The sequence below is a fragment of the Lipomyces chichibuensis genome (genome assembly GCF_038497645.1).
Source record: "Lipomyces chichibuensis strain CBS 12929 unplaced genomic scaffold V1513scaffold_5, whole genome shotgun sequence".
In the NCBI taxonomy this organism is placed as follows: domain Eukaryota; kingdom Fungi; phylum Ascomycota; class Lipomycetes; order Lipomycetales; family Lipomycetaceae; genus Lipomyces; species Lipomyces chichibuensis.
Window position 1 is genome coordinate 609998 of NW_027117457.1, and position 21565 is coordinate 631562.

At 47.4% G+C, this 21565-nt stretch overlaps 12 protein-coding genes across 12 annotated transcripts; 6 read left to right on the forward strand and 6 right to left on the reverse strand.

Moving 5' to 3' along the window:
* Positions 1–101: 101 nt before the first annotated feature.
* Positions 102–972, forward strand: V1513DRAFT_439403 (uncharacterized protein). Its single transcript, XM_066897210.1, has 4 exons — positions 102–193; positions 240–298; positions 352–445; positions 494–972. The coding sequence occupies exons 1-4, from the start codon at positions 158–160 to the stop codon at positions 608–610; spliced, it is 306 nt and encodes a 101-aa protein (XP_066755458.1). The 5' UTR covers positions 102–157; the 3' UTR covers positions 611–972.
* Positions 897–2821, reverse strand: V1513DRAFT_256740 (phosphatase 2C-like domain-containing protein). Its single transcript, XM_066894494.1, has 2 exons — positions 1588–2821; positions 897–1532 (listed from the first exon to the last, which is right to left on the reverse strand). The coding sequence occupies exons 1-2, from the start codon at positions 2631–2633 to the stop codon at positions 1007–1009; spliced, it is 1572 nt and encodes a 523-aa protein (XP_066755459.1). The 5' UTR covers positions 2634–2821; the 3' UTR covers positions 897–1006.
* Positions 2822–2861: 40 nt separating this feature from the next.
* V1513DRAFT_439407 (NO signaling/Golgi transport ligand-binding domain-containing protein) lies at positions 2862–3797 on the forward strand. The gene is made up of 3 exons (XM_066897211.1): positions 2862–3170; positions 3235–3422; positions 3470–3797. The coding sequence occupies exons 1-3, from the start codon at positions 2905–2907 to the stop codon at positions 3703–3705; spliced, it is 690 nt and encodes a 229-aa protein (XP_066755460.1). The 5' UTR covers positions 2862–2904; the 3' UTR covers positions 3706–3797.
* On the reverse strand, positions 3565–5103 carry V1513DRAFT_395934 (splicing factor, Prp19-binding domain-containing protein). The gene is made up of 2 exons (XM_066895377.1): positions 4571–5103; positions 3565–4522 (listed from the first exon to the last, which is right to left on the reverse strand). Exons 1-2 carry the CDS (start codon positions 5011–5013, stop codon positions 3808–3810), a joined length of 1158 nt encoding a protein of 385 aa, XP_066755461.1. The 5' UTR covers positions 5014–5103; the 3' UTR covers positions 3565–3807.
* An 887-nt stretch (positions 5104–5990) lies between these two features.
* V1513DRAFT_395936 (fungal-specific transcription factor domain-containing protein) lies at positions 5991–9069 on the forward strand. Its single transcript, XM_066895378.1, has 2 exons — positions 5991–6471; positions 6525–9069. Exons 1-2 carry the CDS (start codon positions 6355–6357, stop codon positions 8841–8843), a joined length of 2436 nt encoding a protein of 811 aa, XP_066755462.1. The 5' UTR covers positions 5991–6354; the 3' UTR covers positions 8844–9069.
* Positions 8916–10678, reverse strand: V1513DRAFT_439418 (uncharacterized protein). Its single transcript, XM_066897212.1, has 3 exons — positions 10320–10678; positions 10219–10271; positions 8916–10162 (listed from the first exon to the last, which is right to left on the reverse strand). The coding sequence occupies exons 1-3, from the start codon at positions 10360–10362 to the stop codon at positions 9245–9247; spliced, it is 1014 nt and encodes a 337-aa protein (XP_066755463.1). The 5' UTR covers positions 10363–10678; the 3' UTR covers positions 8916–9244.
* A 1089-nt stretch (positions 10679–11767) lies between these two features.
* Positions 11768–12858, reverse strand: V1513DRAFT_375388 (uncharacterized protein; the record flags this gene model as incomplete). The annotated part of the gene is made up of 3 exons (XM_066894894.1): positions 11768–11989; positions 12046–12658; positions 12713–12858. The coding sequence occupies 3 exons, from the start codon at positions 12856–12858 to the stop codon at positions 11768–11770; spliced, it is 981 nt and encodes a 326-aa protein (XP_066755464.1).
* A 675-nt stretch (positions 12859–13533) lies between these two features.
* Positions 13534–14048, forward strand: V1513DRAFT_256908 (uncharacterized protein). Its single transcript, XM_066894495.1, has 4 exons — positions 13534–13580; positions 13638–13680; positions 13738–13871; positions 13932–14048. Exons 1-3 carry the CDS (start codon positions 13578–13580, stop codon positions 13869–13871), a joined length of 180 nt encoding a protein of 59 aa, XP_066755465.1. The 5' UTR covers positions 13534–13577; the 3' UTR covers positions 13932–14048.
* On the forward strand, positions 13637–14774 carry V1513DRAFT_439422 (uncharacterized protein). Its single transcript, XM_066897213.1, has 2 exons — positions 13637–13871; positions 13932–14774. Exon 2 carries the CDS (start codon positions 14079–14081, stop codon positions 14547–14549), a length of 471 nt encoding a protein of 156 aa, XP_066755466.1. The 5' UTR covers positions 13637–13871; positions 13932–14078; the 3' UTR covers positions 14550–14774.
* V1513DRAFT_439428 (uncharacterized protein) lies at positions 14648–16219 on the reverse strand. The gene has a single exon (XM_066897214.1). The coding sequence runs from the start codon at positions 16094–16096 to the stop codon at positions 14930–14932; it is 1167 nt and encodes a 388-aa protein (XP_066755467.1). The 5' UTR covers positions 16097–16219; the 3' UTR covers positions 14648–14929.
* Positions 16220–16474: 255 nt separating this feature from the next.
* On the reverse strand, positions 16475–18643 carry V1513DRAFT_256925 (RNA polymerase III transcription factor IIIC subunit-domain-containing protein). Its single transcript, XM_066894496.1, has 5 exons — positions 18491–18643; positions 18201–18438; positions 18074–18151; positions 16928–18022; positions 16475–16862 (listed from the first exon to the last, which is right to left on the reverse strand). Exons 1-5 carry the CDS (start codon positions 18596–18598, stop codon positions 16804–16806), a joined length of 1578 nt encoding a protein of 525 aa, XP_066755468.1. The 5' UTR covers positions 18599–18643; the 3' UTR covers positions 16475–16803.
* A 257-nt stretch (positions 18644–18900) lies between these two features.
* V1513DRAFT_375267 (phosphatase 2A regulatory B subunit-domain-containing protein) lies at positions 18901–20901 on the forward strand (the record flags this gene model as incomplete). Its single annotated transcript, XM_066894890.1, has 3 exons — positions 18901–18924; positions 19002–19403; positions 19456–20901. The coding sequence occupies 3 exons, from the start codon at positions 18901–18903 to the stop codon at positions 20899–20901; spliced, it is 1872 nt and encodes a 623-aa protein (XP_066755469.1).
* Between the last annotated feature and the right edge of the window lie 664 nt (positions 20902–21565).

Sequence of the window (21565 nt, forward strand, 5' to 3'; positions counted from 1 at the left end):
AGGCCGCAAACGCGACGCGGCTGCGCAGATGCGTCAAAGTGGAATGCACGCGTTAAAGTTGCGTCACAGCGCGAGGTTCAGATTATAATAGACATTGCCATCCCAATTTCATTAAGAATATTGATTGTGACTATTTTATCAATAATAACACCACAGAATGTCCGACGAAGACAAAATAAAGGAGACATTTAATGTATGTATATCTATATGCTACTATAATTGAATTACTAATGCTTTAGACCGTCCTGGTCGCAACAGCCCAGCTCGCCCGCAATCTTCATGCCTCAGCCAGTCCCAAGTGCGTCACGGCCCAATGTCGTTCTTGATTCCCATAATCTAACTATTATACAGCGTCTATCCACCAGCCCTTGGAGAATCTCGAGTCGCTTTTGACAAGTCATTAAAGTCCTTTCACACCGCGCTTGACGTGGCCGAAATCTCCCTGGTACGTAGGTATTTTCAATCTCAGTCAACTAAGGCTAAAAATTTGCAGATACAAGCCCGCGACACGCTCCAGCGCGATCTCAATAAATTGCAACAATCTAAACAGCCGCTCAAGACCGAAAATTGCTCTGCACAGTCACAGCCCTTCACAATCGACATTGAATAATCAATTACCTCCAAGGAAACTCACGGTCGTTGCCAATGCCATTTTGGCTGGGTCAACTCTTACGAAAGTAGCTGACTCGCAGTTACAGACTGCACTGATCACGGTCGATGGCAGTATACGGCGGTCAGGAATGAGGAGACAGGCCGGGCTATTGCAGATACCATGGTACAGAAACATGGAATTGGCCGTATTATTTGTACATGATAGCAGGTATTACATGACAACCGCAGCCATGTGATTCCAAGGGGGTGAGTGAGAGGGTTACAGTAACCAGCAAACCTGGAGAGAGTACAATCAAACACTCAAAAGTGACAAAATACAATAGCAAACCCAATTGAACCCAATACAAAGTAACGTTAGACCATTAACCAAAATGTCCATAACAGAGGATTTAGTCTATTTCACAGATAAACCCTCGACCTTTTTCGCCGCCCGAGAGACCTCGTCTTCCTCGTTCTTTTCGGACGCAACTGGGGTTTCGCTCCTAATCGATTCGATATCGGGCACCGAGTGGTTCTTGCGGATCAAATCCACCATTTTGTCGTCGAATCGGACGACCATGCATGTTAGATTATCCATACTAAAATGTGACAGCGCGTAATCAATCAGTATGCGACTGGCTGCCTGAGGATCTTTGACATCGCGAATGATGTCAACAGCATCCTGGTCCGAGCAGACGTCCCAAAGACCATCGCACGCTAATATCACAAACTCGTCCTCCACCGTCAGATAAGTTTCCGTTGTGTAAGGGTGGCTGATGACCAATTTCTTGATATATGAATCGCCAAGCGCCCGGGTTACCGCAAGGATGCCATTTACGCGTCCGTTTAGGACAACACCGCCGCTGTTCTTTATCCGCTGAGCTTCCATCTGATCGGTTCCTTTGTGGTCGTACGATAATCTTAATGCCTTTCCTTTCCGGCTATATGAACCGTTAGAATTTTGTCAGCAAAATTTCGGATGCGAAACCAACTTACCATAAAACTATTCGTGCGTCGCCCGCATTGGCTGTATATAGCATTCGCTCGTGCACTGTGTGTTGCGGTTGACTTGCTTGAGCGTGCTCGTTGCTCTTACTGCGATGATGGTGGAGGAAATGGTAATGTCGATACAAATGATGTGGAGATATGTCACCCGGCTGAGGGTTGCGTGCTTGATTTCGCTGCGAGTCTGTTTCTGACGAATGTCCATTCGCGATCTTTGAGGAGTACGCGGTCGTAGCCATCTCTTCCCATCGCAGCAACGCTACCACAGCGGTGCATCCCGCATTTTTTAGCGACTGCTTGCTGAGTTGGACATCGGCCTCGGTAAACGTCCGATCGAATATTTCTGGTATTGATCCATGCGGATCTTTCCTCAGTTGCTCTTCCAGCAGCACATGTAGCTTCTGTCCGCACCAGTCGGCGACTGCCTTGCCGGCATGCCCATCGAAAACAGCGAAATAGCCGGCATCGCTAGAATTATGGCCGCTACAATTGTTGAATGTCGTTGTTGCTGCGCTTGCAACATCTGAATTAGCTGTCGATGCCGATGCCGACGAGTTGTTGGCATGTTTTGACTTTGTTAACGCAGAAAACGGACTGCTCGACGAGGTATTGTTACTAACCAACGTGGGGGGACTTGCTCCGCCGCTCACCGCCGCGCCAAAATCGTAGATTACCGTATGGGTATCCTCCATCGAGTTACGACATTTTAAGTTCTCGTCCTCAGCTATGCCGACGGAGAAGGTGCCATTGAACCCGGCCGGCCGGGCGACGGCAGTTCGAGGCGGTGAAGGCGACGTTGATTTGGAGCGCAATATCTTGAATGATCGCTCAGGCTCTTTACTTGATCCAGAGCCGGCGCCTGTAAACCTGGCAAAGAAGGATGTCGGCGCGTTGCTGCTACTCGTATCGGCGTCCTTTGTCGATGATGGAGCCGCTGTAGATGACGTGCTCTTCTTGTGACGATGATCGGTGCTGGTCGACGGTGCTGGTGCGTCTGGCTCTGATTCTGCGGACGCAGTTGATGACGCAGGAGGCATGTTACAGTTATCGTATATGTGACTTATGGCAACTTATGAGTGAGATCATCCAAAGATGCTGTCGATAATGACAAGTAGCGATCCGACCAGTTAAGAAAATGTCGGGGAAGTTAGTGTTAGGCCTTCTTAGCGTGACGCAGTTGTCCAAAACACGCGAGATGGCAGCCCAAGGGTTTAGTACTGGAAGGCGATATCCCAGCATTGGGTAATTATACGTACATACACTCGTCCAAATTAATTGACCGCTCCACATTCATTTCCCATTCAGACTATGATACAGAATCGGTCGTCTTATCCACCGCAGCAGAGCGCAGTGGCGCCCTCGCTGGCTAGTTCGTCAGAAAAATCCATCCCGACCAGTCTCACACCGTCCACGTTACGTACTACTGTAACCACCCCGCGAAAAGTCACAATCTATGATCGAAATCTGAATCGTCGCGCACCAGAACTGTCGCTTGCCGCATTTGCGTTTTTGTTTAATGAGATTGTGCAGTATTCGCAGAAGAATGTCAAAGGTATTCAAGAGATGGAGACAAAGTATGCATCAAACTATATGGATATGATGTGCGCACAAGGAAGGGTACTAACGGGAATTTGGTAGATTGACTGAATATGGATATCATGTCGGACAGCGGGTGTTAGAACTGACCGTAATTCGGGAAATAAAGAGTGCGAAGCGAGAGACTCGTGTCCTGGGACTTCTGCAGTTCATCAACACGAGTATCTGGAAATCGGTTTTTGGCAAACCGGCAGATGGACTTGAAAAATCGAAGGACCAGGAGGATGAATGTAGGTAAATTTGCTACTTTCTGATGTAACTGCTCTGACGACAATAGATATGATCATTGATAATGACCCCATAGTCAATAAATACATATCAGTCCCGAGGGAGATGTCGCAGCTCAATTGTGCCGCTTTCCAAGCCGGAATAGTCGAGGCTGTAATGGACGGTTGCCAGTTTCCAGCGCGAGTTACTGCACATTCAGTTCCTACCGACCTCTTCCCGCTGAAAACGGTGTTTCTAGTCAAACTAGACCCCGTAGTAGTCGAGCGGGAGCGATATATGCGATAGTTAATGCGGGTATTTTGCGCACTTTGTTCGGCGTCTGTGTGGTTTGCATTGATGTCATTTGTACATTATAATACAGGATAGAATTGTCAAAGCATTATGCAATTACTTCTGTCGCTTGCTTGGATACGCATCATGTAGCCCACCAAGCTCCTCTTGCGTCCTCTTATTTACGCGATCTTTCCTAAACCACGGTGAATCGGTGTTTTGCGATGTGTCCTCGTTCAGTAAATGTGTCCACTTCGACTGTCCCCGCTTTCCAAACTGATCGCCACGGACCTGCATGATTTTTGGCAGTGCCGTCTTATCTCTGATGTCATCTTCCAATGCTTCCGCATTGTAGTCGGTCCGATTCAAGATGTCCATATCCTGGTAGAATGCACCCTTGTGATAATACTTCTGCATAAACCCCATCTTCCCGCGATTCTTAATCTTCTCTTCCTGCTGCTGTCGAACACGTGCAAGATCCTCCTTCAATCGCTCATTCTCATCCATGTTCCTCCGCATTTCGACCTCTCGTAACTCCCGCTCGCGCTGTTCAAGTTCATCTCGCTCTCGCTTGATTCTTTTCAGTTCGCGCAATTTCCACGCTGCGCGTTCCGCCAGTGGATCAATATCGTCAGTGTCGTCGATATCCTCGGCGTTAGCGATAACATTGTCTTCATGCAGGCTCGCCGTTGCATGCGCGGCAGCTTCAGCCCGAATTTGCTGCTCTATCATTGCTAACGTTTCTTCCTTTTTCTTCTCCTTGCGGGCCTCGTCATCTGCCGTTGTGTCGTATGCAAATTGTGGCTTCGCTTCGGTCGTAGACCTCTTGTTCCTAAACTAAAATTAGTATGGCCAGTCAAAGTAGCGAGTAGTCGCATACCTTGGAACAAAGACGGGTCGAAGCAGAACTTTGTTCTCTTCCTCGCTTTCGCTCTCAACATCACTTTCACTTTCACTTTCGTCTACACTCTCGTGCTCCCCTTCGGACTCTTCATCCTCAGATTCTTCTACGGCCGTTTCCTTGAACCTCTCATTCAAATCGACCTCTTTTAGGCTCTGTACAACAGGTTTCGTGCGAGCGTGGGCTTGCCTCACAGAGACCTGCTGGCCATGTTCTTCGTCACTATATTCGGCTTCACTGGCGCTCTCCCCAATTTCTGATATCAATTCAGTGACATCTTCGGTCTTCACAGTCCGCGGCTCATCCTCTCTCTGCGATCCTGATTCTGAATCTGATGACAAAGAAGGCGATGGCGAGCGCGAGGTCCTCTTTCCAGGAAAATATCGTGTTCGTTTTAATGGTTGCGTTAATTTAGGCGGCATCCTGATTGTATGGTTTCCAAGTGGTGGCAAGGCCACCCACAAACTCCAAATCAACTGAAACCTTTCGCCGTCAACTTGAGCCGCGTGACGTAGCAACCTCGACCAACATTACTAAGTCCAATCCTATTAGGTTATATCAAGTTTATGTCGAGGTAATAAGCTTATTCTTTATATTCAATATAATCTACTGTACGAGTACAATTTTCTTGGAAAGAACGCCATATCGTCCTGAAGTAACTCAGCGATTATGCATCTTTATGTGTCATTCAGATTACCGATTCAAGACTCCTATTTATCCAGCGAGAAAGAAGATTATCGCATGTGTTACCGTTGTATGTTTCTAACGTTAGTACATTGAAAATGAATAATCAAAGGTTATATTTACGACCAGTACACTGTAGCCCAACTGCAGTCGGCCTTGCTAATACGTTGGAAGCTGTGAATTACCTATGTCTATCTGAGGCGCTCCCACACAGGAGTCAGTACTAAGTTGACAGACCAAGACAGAGCCCATAACGATAGAGATGAAGTCAAAATCGAACTTTTTGAACAGATTATAAATGAGCTACTGCTAATAGTGGAATGGGACAGTATCATTGTTACCGTTCGAGAATTGAGCCAGCATATTCTACACTAGCACTCGCTAGTTCGCGTCTGGACAAAATAATACCATCCGAAAAATGCACCCTCACAAATGTATCGGCTCGGAATTGTCATTGTTGCCGCGTAGAGGCATTGAGGGAAGAAACGCTTGCCTACAGCTGAGGTCTCAACGCATCTTGGATATTCATTTGAACTTCGCATGCAAATTGAGATTCCAGTTGGGGTAGCGGGTCAGGCATTGGGCCAGATGTTTTAGATGATGCGGGCACGGTCAGATGGCCTATATCTTCCTGCATAAAATGCTGCTATTTGTTCTATTGGTGTATATCTATTATTATATATAACTTAAACTTAATCAAATCATCTTGAAGTACAGTTAGTGCCGGGTAACGAAGAAACGAGACGTGAAGTTAGGCGGGTCGCGTGCGGCGTCCATCGCGTGGGGTAAGGTTTTTATATACAATGGACGACACGGTCGAAGGGGTTCGTACAGCAATTCACTGTGGCGAACTCACTCTCTCTACGAACATTTGCAAACTCTTGGTCACTGCCTAGAGGTGCTTTATCCATTTTCTCAGGTAGACCGTTTAATGGCCCCCATTCTGGTTATTAGTAATTAGGTTGTGGTAATATAAAGCCGAGTTGTGCGTTTGTTGGATCCAGGGGTTCAGATAACTTGGATATATAGTGATATTAGCAGAAGCAGGTTGTGCAAGGATTTCAGTCATATAATACAGCATGCAGCATTCAGAAGAAAATGACAATGACAGCAGCTGCAGTGGCATCGCGCAACAAGCGACTCGACGGACGCGAACTGTGATTTCCTGCAATGAGTGCCACAGGCGCAAACAAAAGGTATGACTTTGGCCTATTCATTGTAGTGTTCAAGCCATGCTAATATGCATCAGTGCAATCGCCAGAAACCGTGCAATCAATGTATCGGGCGCAAGGTCCAGAATCTATGCCAGTACACAACTCGGTCTTCTTCGCCAAGGTTGGCGGCAGCTGCACGTACAACAGCAACGACCACAGACATCCCGTCTGCGTCATCTAGCAACTCTGGTCCTAATACTTACGTCCGCAGCTCACCTTCTAAGACAGAACTTTCACCGGACACTGACGCCACGTCATCGGTTTCCTTTTCTCACCCAGGAGCCGATAATATGCACAACTTTATTGAGCATAGCTTTACCGAAAGTTCTGATTCACCTGTCGAGGACGTTTTGGACTCCGAGGACGATGATACTGATGCGTTGGGCTATTTCAAATGCGGTGTTGCAAATATCGCTCAGGACATTGCGGAGCTTAAGCTCACGGACTCACCAAGTTATTCTGCAATCAAGGGCAGGCAAAGCAAAAACGCGTCTCGCAACAGCAAGATCGTTTCGAGGATACTGCGCATTATGCCCCCTAGGCCGTATGTCGAGCTGCTGGTCAAGATATTTTTTTCCGAAGCCAATCTTTTTCAGATGGTAAACCAGGTTGCATTCTGGGACCGTCTGCGACAATGGTGGGAGCTACCAGATCGGGCAGGTACTATTGCGACCCCTATGTTAACTTTCCGTTTGATGTCTTTAGCGATTCAATTCGCACCAATGGAGCACCTTCCTACACTCCGGCAAATTGGTCAGTCGCTAGAGAACTTGTCCAAAGACTACTCCCAAGCAGCTAGTGAACTCGCCGAGTTATTGCCTGATTGTATAGACAGGGTGTTGGAGGGCCTTCTACGTGGTGCATGGCTGAAACACGAGTCACGAATGAAAGAGAGTTGGTACTGCATGGCAACTGTTATTCGCATGGCCCAAGAAATCAAGCTCCACATTGAAGAACCTAATTCCGCTTCATCTTACGAACGCGAGCGGCGCCGACGGTTATGGTGGACAATTTATCACTGGGACAGATGCATGGGACTTATTCTGGGCCGGCCGACTATGATTGTAGACAAGCTGTGGAATGTACCTCTGCCACTGGACTTGCCGGATGAATGCTACTATCCAGCCGTCACTCCTGCACCGGCTGTCACTGAATACACCGGCTTGGTGCTTGCGTTCCAACTGTCGGTTGTCATATCCGATCTTGACACTGACCCGCGCAAACTTTACAGAAACCTAGCGGTATACACGGCGTCACTGCCAGCATACTTTGCCTTCTACTCTCCTGACACGTCTTTGGATGAGCAATACCCGTTCTTGGTCGCCGACCGTGAGTCAATTGCGACGACGATCTGTATGATACTCTGCGCGCTGTACAGGCGCAAAGTGCCTGTCCCGAATCCACTATCATTCTGTTTGCGTTTATTGACCGCTGCAGACCGGATGCTAGCGATTGTCAAGGAGCACCACTACCGGCGGTTCATTATCGCGTACCAGAATTTGGAACCATCAGTCCTGATATGTCGAGAGATTTTGAAGATGAGCGGTAGCTTGGCTGAGTCAGGGTTTGTGATGTGCGACGACAGGTCCGGGAATGCTATTGACGTGTGGCAGTGTCTGAAAGCAGTTGAATGCGCGTTGGCGCGGTTGAGGCTTACCAGGACGAGGAATAAAATTGCAGACAAGGCGTATCAGCTATTGAAAGAGTTATTGCGGCGGGTCAACGTCCAGGTCGAGAAGGAGAGGGTCAGGTATGCACAATTACACGCTGGGCACAAGGCCAACTCTCCTCGGGAGGCGAATGTGGTTGATCGGGAGATAAACAAGATACCAAAATCCGTACCAGGACTCCCGAATATTGCGAATTCGAATGGGACGACTGCGACGACAGCCGATGCGCTAGACAGCGCTCAGGTGAATAACCAACCACGGCCGGAGAACGTGGGATTGGCGAACATGTCGGGTTATGAGGAATCGATAGACGACTCGGTACCCAAGGTCATGCAGTGCTTTGATTTGAATAATGTTTTTCAGGAATTGCCCAATGGCATAAATAGACCATCCTCTCCGGCGGAATCTGTGACAAATGTCTCTCGAGAATTGATGTTCGATCGGCTTCCACCGTTGATAAATCACCAACACTATCACCAGGGCGACAGTCAGACACCGCAGCAGACACCGCAGCAGCTGCTACAGCAGCACCCCATAGAGCAACCCATACAGGACCAGTATGGGAATATCGCGGTTCAGATCGAGAATTGTGAGCAGATGATGTTTACCTGGGCGGATGACATGGAAGTTGAGAATTTTGATATGTCTGCCATTGGCGGGCAGATGCGAGTGCCTGGTCCTTGAAACTGTAATTCCTATATTCTGCTATGGAAAAAGAAGATATATGGCGTTAAGAATTTATGTAATATTAGTTAACTTGGATTGTACAGCGTTGGATTAATACTTGTAATATATTCCTTGCTTACCATATATGATGTGTATAGATTACCGTCATATATGTACGACGCGAAGTTGAATTTCCATAGGATGACGAATAGATTGTAATACAAATAGAAAACCTAACCCGTGGCATTAAGATCATGAGGACATACAAAACGACGACAATCGGCTCGACAGAGTTTCTCAATAATGTATAATTGAAACGACGACAATCTAAGTAACTTTCATTACAGGCAACCGTTCACAACAAAAGAGCCGTCTGCCCAATGCTAAGACCCGTAATATACAAGAACCAACTAACTAATTTACAGACGCCTGATAATCTGCTCGGTGAAGTGCTTGGTGCCGGCAGTGCCCTTCAAGTCGCGGGTTATGTTCTCCGGACCGGAGGCAATTGTCTTCAGAACAGCGTTCTCGATCTTGTCGGCGTAGTCATTGAGTTTCATATGACGGAGCATCATAACAGAGGACAGGAGGAGAGCGGTGGGGTTGGCCAAGCCCTTGCCGGCGATATCGGGAGCAGAACCGTGGACGGCCTCGAATATACTTACTTCGTCACCCATGTTACCAGACGGAGTGAGACCGAGACCGCCGATCAAGCCGGAGCACATGTCGGACAAGATATCACCGTACAGATTTGGCATAACCATAACAACTGGCTTGTATGGTTCAGGGTCAGTGACGATCTTAAGGCATGTGTTGTCGAGTAGCTCAGCGCCGAGCTCAATATCTGGGTACTCCTTCGCGATCTTCTTCGCTGTGCTGAGAAAGAGACCATCGGACATCTTCATGATGGTGGCCTTGTGAACAACGAGCACCTTAGGCTTACCGGTGGCACGGGCATGCTGGAAAGCATAGCGAATGACACGCTCGCAAGCTGGTCGGGTAATGAGCTTGATGCTCTGAACGACGCCCTCGACAACAACGTGCTCAATACCGGAGTATTCGCCCTCGGTGTTCTCACGAATGAGGACAGTATCGACGTTGTCGTATGGGGTCTTGTAGCCTACTACGGAGCGGCACGGTCGCAAGTTCGCAAAGAGGTTAAAAGTGCGGCGAAGAGTCAAATTGAGCGAGACATGTCCCTTGCCGATGGGGGTGGCAAGCGGGCCTTTCAGGGCGACAAGATTTCGCTTGACGGAGTTAATCGCCGCATCGGGGATCGCAGTCTTGCCATCTTTAAGAATAGGAGTGACATCTACTGCCTCCCAGATGATGGGGACCTGTGCAGGGCATGTCAGTCAACACTATCCAGAGAACATGGCACATACAAACATACCTTCGCGGCAGCGTATATATCTTTGACAGCAGCAGAAATCTCAACACCAATACCTACACTCAATTAGTTGTGTTCTATTGATATTGGACGTAGCCACTCACCATCACCCTCGATCATAGTGACTGTGTATTTGCCCTGCGCCATAAAACATATCAACACCTGTCCACCAACAATTATCGGCAAACCAAATTACAACACGTACATCAGCGTTCTTCGTTCCCCTAAACTCGGCGACTTCGGTGGAAGCATTTCGTCGGAGGGTCTGGAGGAATCTAGTTAGCCACTGATCCACATATACAATGTTGCATGATCGGACTTCTTCAGTGCAAACGAGCAAAAGCTGGTGATTTCTACTCTGAACTCATATATCTCAGAGCCGAGTGCACTGAAGAGATCCGGACGGCCAGAACAAGCAACAGGCAAGTACCGGCAGCTCCGGATGCGCAGAACCAACCTAGAGATCGTGGGTGACACACATACCTTGATCGAGACGGAGCGGAGCGGGCGCGTGAGGGCGGCCGAGCGGCAGATGGGGCGAGAGAGCAGCATTATTCAGAGAGCAATTGAGATGGCAGATAGAGGTGTGGAGAAAGGATGAGTTGGTTCTGGACGAGATGGACTTCAACCCTGCGTCTACTTGCACCTCGGCGTAAAAAAAACATTTCGCGGGTCCCACAGGAACCAATCAGAGCCACAATCTGCTGACACATAAATTATGTCATCAACAGGGTAACTATTTGCAAAGTGCGGATCGATAGTGTCATCGAAATAATCTGTGCAGTTGCTTGTTAAGTCGTCAAATGCGTCAGTAAGTTGGAGAATTAAAAATCGGTGACATGATGGCTTTCTTTCGGAGCCCTCGCAACGACCCCAGTCCAAATCTATAAACACTGGACATCGTGGCCGACTCAAATATAATCGGTTATATTGTGCTCCTTTGTGTGGAGGTGTGACCGTGGACACGATTACGGTACCGTCAAAAATTACTATATTATTCGTAAAGTTAATCGCAAAATTGAGAACCCAATCGTAAAGTAATCGTATAGTCTACAAAAAATCGTATAGTAATCGTATTCCTAATTAGGTATGGACTAATAAAATTTACCCTGACAACGCGTGGAACCTGGCTGCCTGTTTAACATACTACGAAAGAACTCTTGGATCTGTTAGTTATCATTTGCCGCTCGATTGACAACTTGTTATTGCTGAGAAGCCCAGCTTCGAGTCCCGCATGCTCTCAAAGTTGGGTCCCGAAAGCCTCAGCGATCCGATATTGACAACTGCTTTGGCGAAGAGACAGTAGCTGTCGACGCTATTGAACAGGGATGGCTGCCAAGGTAATGGAGGGCTGGCTATTATTTATCCATTAATTGCAGCTATCGCTCACTATCGGAATAGTGCGATATCCGAATCATGCCCAACATAAGAGCTATGATTTTTACAAGGCCTTGGGGTTGAAAAGACCTTAACCTATTCTCAAACTTTAAATATGTCAATGACTGTCAGAGATAACATGTGAAAGGAGCAAGCAGAACAATAAAAACGTATTCTAGACAATAATTTTGACAGCTTTTTTGAATCGATTTACGGCAGTGCTGATCACCGCATCACGGACAATAGACATAAAATCGCTGGAATGAAAAAAATCGATAACAACACCAGCTGCATCGCCATCGCCTAGTGACTCCGGCGGCATCAATTCTGCAAGTCGCAGATCACCGACCGTCTCTGGGACGCCAGAGCTTATGTCTCTACCCTCCTCTATGAGAACCTATGATACGCTCGTATTAGTGTTCTGGCTTACCGGTCAAACAAAGATAGCCTTACATATTTATTAGTAACCACAGCATTCGTGCCATTAGAGTCCGGGTCCTTTCGAACGACCTCAATGAATGCCTGAGAAATTTCGTCGAGCCATGTGTGCCCTTCATATTCCAGTGCCCCAAACCCAGAGAAATTCGGTGATGACCACCGCAGGTTCATCTGTACGACTTTATCATCCATCTGGCGCGATGTTAATGAAATGCTCTCAAGCGGTGCAGAGTAACGTTGTTTCTCGTAAAATGCAAGCAGCAGAACGATATTGCATTTTGTGTCAAATATCCACTTCCTGGCCTTTCGCAGCAAACTGTCGTAAGTCTGAGAGACGCCAACCTCGACGACGACTTTGCGCTCCTCTCCGGCCGACGTTTTAAAGTAAATCACACCATCTGGCTGCATCTCATAATTTGAGAGGCCATTCTTGATCACTTCTGTCGGGCTACTGCTAATGCGCAGCCTTTGACCCGATAGCAAACGAATACCTTCACGTAGCATGAGGGACTCCACGCGGTTGCAAAGATGGCTGAGAATGGTGCGGGATGTGTCTTCATGGAGCCGAGTGGGAACGGTGACGATGGTGACTATCTGGCGGGTCCAATCATAAAATAGCCGAGGATACCTGTATTGTACATCAGTCATTCTAAAATAGCCCTTTCAAATTGGCAATGCATACGAGTCATCATCATCGTCATTGCAGAATTCCGCTTTGAGTAGACCATACGAAGCAGAGCTAATCTCAACCTCGTACTCATTATCGGGATCGTTTGCCAAGATAAGCTTGCGTATGTGCTGACATCGAATCTCTTCTTCACTAGTCATTGAATTCTGCAGTGGAACAGGTTCGGGGACAAAATTCCGTCTTAGAAACTGGCGTAGATTTTGGCTGCTGCAACCTGTTCTCCATTGTCAAGCCCATAAGATACTATATTAGAAGTAGTTGCAGATGCGTTGCGACGCTGCACGCGATACGTTCCCGTGTAAGATCGGCGAGTCTCGCCTACATAGGTAGCCATCTGCACAGATGTGACAGTGACAGAATGATCAGCACAGTTTTCACAGTTTCCCGGTGATTAGTGTTCAGTGGCCAGATGCTGGACTTCAGAGTAGTTATTTTCAGCAAGCAGGCAAGAGCAGGTTCGATGTTGACTAATATCTGTCGCTGAGAGTTTCATTATATGTCGGCCTGACCAGCAACATGTCAACAACCGCAACCAGAGTAAACCATTAGTTACTGCCTCTAAGCCACAGTCTACATTAGAGGCAAAATACTGATTCATAAAATTACGTTAAGCATCTCCACAGCTTTCATGTATTAGTTTCCGGCTTAGGAATCGACTCCACAGCCAAGGCCATATCGCAAGGGCGAAATGTGAGACGACGTAACAGTAAGATCCTTGTCCGCACTCCATTTAATTTAGGGTAAGGGTGTCGCTAATTTCGTTTTAAAGTTTTGACACCAAAACAAGCCATCCGTAAGTAAAAACACTTTCACGCGCGGTACCAGTTGCTCCCATCATCACATCGCGGCAGCTCAAAATATGGTACCATCTCTATTCATTTAAATGCTTGACTTGTAATTGTGCTAACGACATCTACAGAGCACATTTCTAGGAATTGCAAAGAAATTCCCCGAAATCAGAAGTAGGGTCTTTCAGATTTCATCAGCAAGCCGTCCCAAATTCACTGACACAGACTTAGTTGACTACTTTAAAGAACAGCCAGGGACATTACCCCTGAAAGCATGCTTCCTATCACATATCCACTCGGACCATCTACTGGGCCTGGATAATTATATCGGGCCGGTGGTGTACTGCTCTCCTGCCACCCAATAGGTACTTGCTCGCTGACTTGTTTGTGCACGATCGGTTACCATGAACCTAATATGGTCACAGCTGCTTTTACGATTCGAAAAGTAATCTGTGAAATTGACGAGATTGTGTAATGAAGTTGAAATCGAGCCCCAGAGAGTGTATCGTAATCTTGGACCCGAGCACGGTCGTGACGTATTGGTACGGCCCCCTTTCTGTTCGTCTGGTTGAATGTTAACGTGTCATCAGCGAGCAATTCCATACAATACACCAACAAAAATAGAATTAGATCCATGTCAGACAATCACCGTGACATTGTTTGAGGCAAGCAACCATCCACAGGGAAATCATTGTCCCGGATCTACGATGTTCCTTATTGAAAATGAGAACAAAGCAATATTGTACACTGGCGACATCCGTGCAGAGGATTGGTGGCTCGAATCATTAAAACGGAATCCGATTTTGGTGCCGTATGCGCGAGGGTGGAAGAGATTGGATTGTATATACCTTGACACGACGTTTTGTGGGCCCAGTTCGACATATGAATCGTTTCCGTCCAAAGTCTGTTTTATTTTGGTTATATCTCAAGGTATAGGGTTATTGATTAGCGAAATCAGAAAGTATCCGAAAGACACTGTATTCCACTTTAATGCCTGGACCTACGGCTACTCCAGACAGACGGAGCGGAATCAGAGTCATTAAATCCGGGGATTTCAGGGGCATCGCGGATGTTGGATTGACCAATGTTTGTAGATTTGCCGTCGACATCTCGAGATCTACACCTAGTCGGGTCTCGGAACTACGATTTATAGCCAGTGATACAGCTGCATCTAGGCTGCAAGCTTTATCATAGACAGATCGTGAATTACTGTCACAAATGACCATTAATACAACCTATGACCAATAAAAACACATTTTTAATGAGAAACGCTATTTCAACCACAGCCATTACAAATTACACCTTTATCAAAATTAAATCCAAATAAATGAAACTCGTAAAATATCCAAGCTAGATACTCTCATGTTCATATCATGCTGCCTGCCTCCAAACCAAACAAACTCCGTCTAGTAAGCCTCATCCTTTACTCTTGATTACCCTCTCTCTCTCGGGCCCAGTCTTCTGGCGAACCCTCCACGTTGGGTGGATGTGTGCTTTCCTGCTCGTCCTGACAGTCTTGTCCATCTTCTTGCTTGACTTCCTCCTCCAACTTCGATTCTTCTGACGCGATTGCCGGCTCCTCTATTTCGCCATTTGCTTTCTCAATGTCTACCGATTCGGCGTTATCAGACGGCCCATCTGCCGATTCCTCACCAGGAGCTTCGCATTCGTCCTTGTCGCCATCTACCGGAGTAACAAGTTCAAGTACGGCTCCATCAGGTGCGGGTGGAATGATAGGCTCGTCGTGCGGTAGAACAGCAACATTCTCGGGTGCTTCTTCCTTTTCCTCTACCGCAAACGGATCTGTGCTGTTGGAAAGAATGTCGTCCAAACCCTCACCGGTCCATCCTTTTCGAGCGATACCTTCAAAAATCTCGACTTCCGCACGAACAATACTGGTTGCCTGCTTCAGTATCTTGGCCGAGATATCTTGTGTGATGTCCAGCGAATACTTGAAATACTCATACTTTAGCTTCTCCAGCCCGTCAACCTGTGCCGTCAAGTCCATCAACGCACTTCGATAAAGCGCCAAATTTCGCTGTTTCTTCTTGCCCAACTTGACATGCTGCTTCTCAGTCTTACGCAATTGTTTCGTGCGTGAAATAGTTTCCTTCTGGAATTTATCTTCGTGCTCTTTAGTCAACTTTGCATAAGTGTCAACTTCCGCTTGCACTGGCTGCTCAAACCCTTTCGTGAAACTCTCGGACAAGATCTTGTGATGATTTGCGGCAAGATAGTGTAATCCAGCAGCGCCAGATAACCCATCCTCGCTCTCACTAGCACCGCGGCACTTTGCGCATGTTTCGAGTGCTGTGCCAAACTGATTCTCAGCCTGGGCCACAGCTGCGAGAGCAGTACGCAGCGCAGCCGCAGCGCTCAACAGCGTCTCATAAGCGGCGACATTATTTTTGATATCGTCCTTCGTGACGATGATTTTTGGAAGTGTAGGTGGTGCGGGGAACGTTACTGAGGCTAGTGTCGGTGGAAATTTGGAAGTCGTCACAGTGCCGACTGGCGAGAGGCCATCTGCTGCTGTTCCGCCTTCTGTTTCGGAGGGCGAGATCGGTGCCTCTGTTGCTGCTGCCGCCATTTATATAATTAAGGATAGTTGCTGGATATTGTTGGCGATTTTGCGGTCAAAATAGGGCAATAAAAATGCAACGGGATTATGAGCGTGGAGCGAACGAATGAGAAGGCAACTTGCCCCGAGTCCTAATCAGTCAGTCCACGCCCGTTATCTTGGTATATCCAGGCAACAAAACCCTAACATCAGCCTTATTTATACACGCACATCTACATTTGGGTTAGGGAGATATGACAATCAGTGGACCAGGATAACTTCCTCGATATGTCCGATGACAAAAGAATTACTTCATGGTACGGCTAGCGTGAACAACTAATTTGCCTAGTCTGGACATCAATTATAGTCATACACAATATAATACAAAGCGCACTCTATATCGGCGATGGTGGTCGGTGCATGGAGCTCATCGAGCTTACGATGCCTTTATCGTTAGAGCTTAATTTGAACAGCCACCGCCTCGACTTGCCGATGAACTGAAATCCTTCGACGCCTTACGAAAAACAGTGTGGCGATCAGAGGCCAGTAACAACTTCTAGGCTAAGCAAGCACATATAGATTCACCGATGGGCAAGAAGTTACCCGCACGACCTAAGCGACAACGTGAAAACTGCGGTGAACATCTGTGACCATGTGCCCGTCGCATAAACTTCACGCGCGCGGCGATCAGGAACGGCGTGACACTGCTGGCACCGTCCAAATAATTTCGTTGTCGGCTAGCCCTCCTCGTCATCGTCGAAGATTTCATACTCGTCCGCGTCAACAAATCCACGCTCTGCGTGAGTTATTAGCATATTATCCTCTGGATGACAGCTGTGGCAACAAAAATTGTAAACAAACCTCCTTCTCCTTCTTCCTGTTGCAAAATGCCTAAGAGCTCGCAGAGTTTCTGACCACCGTCCTGACTGACAGCTGACACTGCCTGTAAAACCTCCTTTTCGATCGACTCTGTCTGCTCATCTTTTGTCGTGGCCCGAGCATCTTCTTCGCCTTCCGTCGCTGATTGCTCAGCCGCTGCAGCTGCAGCAGCGACTGCTTCATCATCGCTTGCCTCCTCCAATATCTTTGCAACGTCCATTTGCTTAATGGCTTGGCCATTCCATAATGCCATGAGCTTAAGTCTAATAATTCGTCGAATTTTAGACATTGTTGTCGCCTTGTACCAGCCGTCTTTCTCATCCGCCTCGTCCCTCAATCCGCCATGCTGTACCAGTTCTGCCAGGACCGGATCTGTAATATCGCAGAGTTGAAAGCTCCTGCCAGTAGGCAAATGAATGCCATCAAAAATATGGGTCGGCACATTCACATCAGGTTTTCTGTCATCTGCGTCCTCTTCGTCCTTAAGCAGAACAGTCCTCCCAGGCTTTTTACCTTCATCCTCATCCTTTGGCGCAATCCTGAAATATTCAGTCTGATATTTTGCGTACCTTTTATCTTTCCGTGGATCAATTCCATACTTTGTATAAGTCGCCCTCCAGGGCCCACTTTTCCATGTAAATGCAACATACGGCAACGCGAATTTGACATGAGAGGCCCACATGTGGCGCAGCTCCTCATCCAGTGCCTCTTCCTCCAATGCACGCCTTGTCCAGATAGGCCGCTCCTCAAACTTCGTGCTCAATAACTCAATAATTTCCGGCATGCGTGGATTCGACGCTGTCGCTTTCGCGACTGGCAGGTTCTTTGTCGCATAGGACTCATCTGGAACTGCCGCGTCGGTCCACCGAACGACTTTGCTGAATAACCTCTGGACGATCGACTTGTTGACAAGGCGAGTTGCACCTGATGCATCAGTCACAACATGAACTGCCGGATTTTGGCGGTAGGAGTAGTCAAATGGGACGGTAATACGGGAGAACCTCGGAGGGGGGGGCATGTCCAAGTCGGCCGCTAATGGCTGAGAGTCTGAGAACGTGAGCCGCGTAATTGCATCCACTGATACGTTAGCGTCATTAACAAGCACAGATAAAATTAGGATAGGCATACAGTCTCCCGAGTACAACGACGACCTCATACTGGAGACGAACGGGGAATTGAGAGTGCTGTACTGATAATCAGCCATTTCTAACCACATTAGCGTTGGCCTACACTAATACCGCAGTTAAAGACAAACCTCTAAATCTGACAAAACAGTTTACGACCGCACACGGGACCGCTGTGTATGAGTTGCGATGAGCCTCCAACGTCTTTCGTAGATCGCCGTCATGTTGGGCCAAGAGCGATTTCTTGATCTTCACTTGGAGCACGATCGAATGACCGTGTGTTGTCGATCGCGATACAATCGGATGCGAGAACTGGTCTTCGGGACATAGCGTTAGTTCAAGCGGTGTCTGGCCACCCGAATTAATTGTCTGTATCGGATATGTTAGAATGCAAAGCATAAGGTCAATTGATACCCACAACCTTTCGCAGCGCGTCCTTCCCACCTAGAGTAAGAATGGCTCTATCGACATCGCGGACTGCACCGGGGTATTCGATACAGGTGATACGTGGGACGATATCCAGTGACATTATCCGTGGATCGGCTGTGGGTCACATTTGACAAAGAATTGTTTTGTTGAAGTATTGCCAATACTTGGGACGTATTGTAGGGACGCGTATGGTCACGCAATTCGAATTAGATGACACAGTGGCTAGATCTAAGGAAGTATCGTTGCTCGTCTCGCACACAAATCACACCTCCTCATTTCGACATAATCCCCAAACACAGCGAAAGGGTATCTTTTTGTGCGTCGACATCGGCATCATCATCTCGTTTCGATTTCGATCAATCACCGCAAGGATATAGCGCAGGACCATCTGGCGTCCTCGCCATGAAGGGTTTTAAACAGCGCGTCGTAAGTTCATTTTGTTCATCGAGTGCCTCGCGCTCAGTTTATTGATGCGCTGACGAGCTGACGGTTCATCGGCATAGTTATCCCGCTCGAGAAGTACACACGATCCGTCGTCGCCATCCGGATCATCCGGATCGTCCGCGTCGTCAGTACAATCCAGCCAGTCCGGCCCTTCGGTGAAATCAAACAACGCACTGACCGGCACCTCTGGATCAGCATCACGGAGCAGCAAGAAGGATTCGTCGGCGAAGGAGCTGCCGTCACGGACGAACTCAGATCAATCCCGAAGTCCATCCGGCCAAAGCAAGTCTGGGCTGTCTGCGCCGCCGGCTGTGATCGGCAAATCACAGTCATCGACTACGGCAGGCACTATACAGGCTCCAGAAGTTTCGCCGACATCACCACCAGCATCGCTTCAAGGATCACCAGGAGGTGGAAGTGCACAGACAACTGTGAATACACTCAATGGCTTGTCTGCAGTAGTGCGTGATTGGTTTGAATGCGATTGAGTGAACGATTGTTAACAAGTATCAGATTCACGTACCCCCACCGGGGGCAACAGAAACGATGCCCGGTGACTTGGCGGCGCCACGACATGGCCAGCGATCGCCCACATTTGACAGATTAAAAACCGGCATCCCGGATGAAATTGGGTCCCCGACTCGGCGACACCACTCTTCGCGTTTCGAGATTTCGGCCAAGCGCGAGTTGGAAAAACTTCCCGGTTTCCACGAGGTACCCGCAACTAGTCGGCAGGACCTGTTTTTCAAGAAGATTGAACAGTGCAATGTTATCTTTGATTTCGGTGATCCGTCGTCAGATATGAAGTCGAAGGAAATCAAACGCGTTGCGTTACATGAGTTGCTGGATTTTGTGTCGACGACGCGTATGGCGTATACGGAACAGATGTATGCTAGTGTTGTGGACATGTTTGGACGGAATTTATTTCGACCGATTCCGCCGCCTGTGAATCCGGTCGGCGATATCTACGATCCCGATGAAGACGAACCGGTATTGGAGATCGCGTGGCCACATATGCAGGTCGTATACGAGTTTTTTCTCAAGTTTGTGGAGTCACCGGATTTCCAGCACAGCGTGGCAAAGTCTTATATAGATCATCACTTTGTACAACAATTACTCGAATTATTCGACACCGAAGACCCGAGAGAGCGAGACTATTTAAAGACAACTCTTCACAGGATTTACGGCAAATTCCTCAATCTGAGATCATTCATTCGGCGGTGTATGAATAACGTTTTCTTCCAGTTTATATATGAGACTGGTAGATTTAACGGCGTCGCTGAGTTGCTAGAGATTTTGGGTAGTATCATCAACGGGTTCGCCTTGCCACTGAAGGAGGAACACAAGATTTTCCTTGCGCGAGTACTGATACCGTTGCACAAAGCTAAGTCGTTGAGCTTATATCATCCGCAGCTGGCGTACTGTATTGTGCAATTTATAGAGAAGGACCCGAGCTTGACAGAAGAAGTTGTTCTTGGACTACTTCATTACTGGCCGAAAGTGAATAGTCCAAAAGAAGTGATGTTTTTGAATGAGATTGAGGACATTTTTGAGATACTGGAGCCCTCCGAGTTTCTGAAGATCCAGGTGCCTCTGTTTCAGCAGCTTGCAAAGTGCGTATCGAGTCAGCATTTTCAGGTCGCGGAACGGGCACTCTATTTGTGGAACAATGAGTACTTTGTGTCCTTGATGAGTGAAAATGTGGAGACGATTCTGCCAATCATGTTCTCAGCCTTATATCGGAACGCGCGGGGGCATTGGAACCGGACAATCCATACGATGGTGTGTAATGCAGTGAAAATGTTTATGGAGCTGAACCCGTCACTGTTTGAAGAATGTGCAGCGTTGTACCGGGAAACAGAGGAGCATGCGGACGCCAAAGAGGAGCACCGACAGCTTTTGTGGAAACAGGTTGAGGAGAGTGCGAAGCACAATTCGACGAACACGATGGTGCAATGATACGCATATTTTGATTCGATTTTGTGAGTTTGACGATGATAGTTGTTTATAGGTTGCTGCGTGCATTGCATTTCGTTCATCTACAATAAAGACAAGACTGGTTGTTTTGTGATACGGTTTGGGTTTGTCTTTTCGTTTGTCTTTTAGTTAAGTCTTCGTGGTAGTTGTAATTGATGTATCGGGATCAATGTTCAGTGTCTATTAGAGAGTATAAAAGTGATTTCGAAGGCTACTCGCTGCAGAGTGGTGGATCAATTTAGGAAACCGAGAGTGTATGTGCTTACAGTATGTTTTATATATAAGTTTATTAATTTATTAATTGTTTTAAAATTTTGTTTCCATGTTTTGCATGCGTGAAAACGTGACATTCACACAAAGAAGGCGCATATATTAAGTTAACCCTAACTTAATCTTTTATAAGTTGTTCCGAACCGCTGCCGGTAGGCTGTAGTGGCTGAGTGTGGCTTGTACGCACGGGCTTTAGTGAAAAGTTAGCAATGGGCCAGGAGAAATATCAGCGGGCGCACTAGATCCAAATTAATTGTTAGTTTTGTGATAATCTCCGTGAACGATTTGCTATTTACAACCCTATTACTTTGGTTTGTCCCGCAGGCATTTGAACAATTTGAAGTCTCTCCGGCAAGTGAACTCGCTCTCCACGACT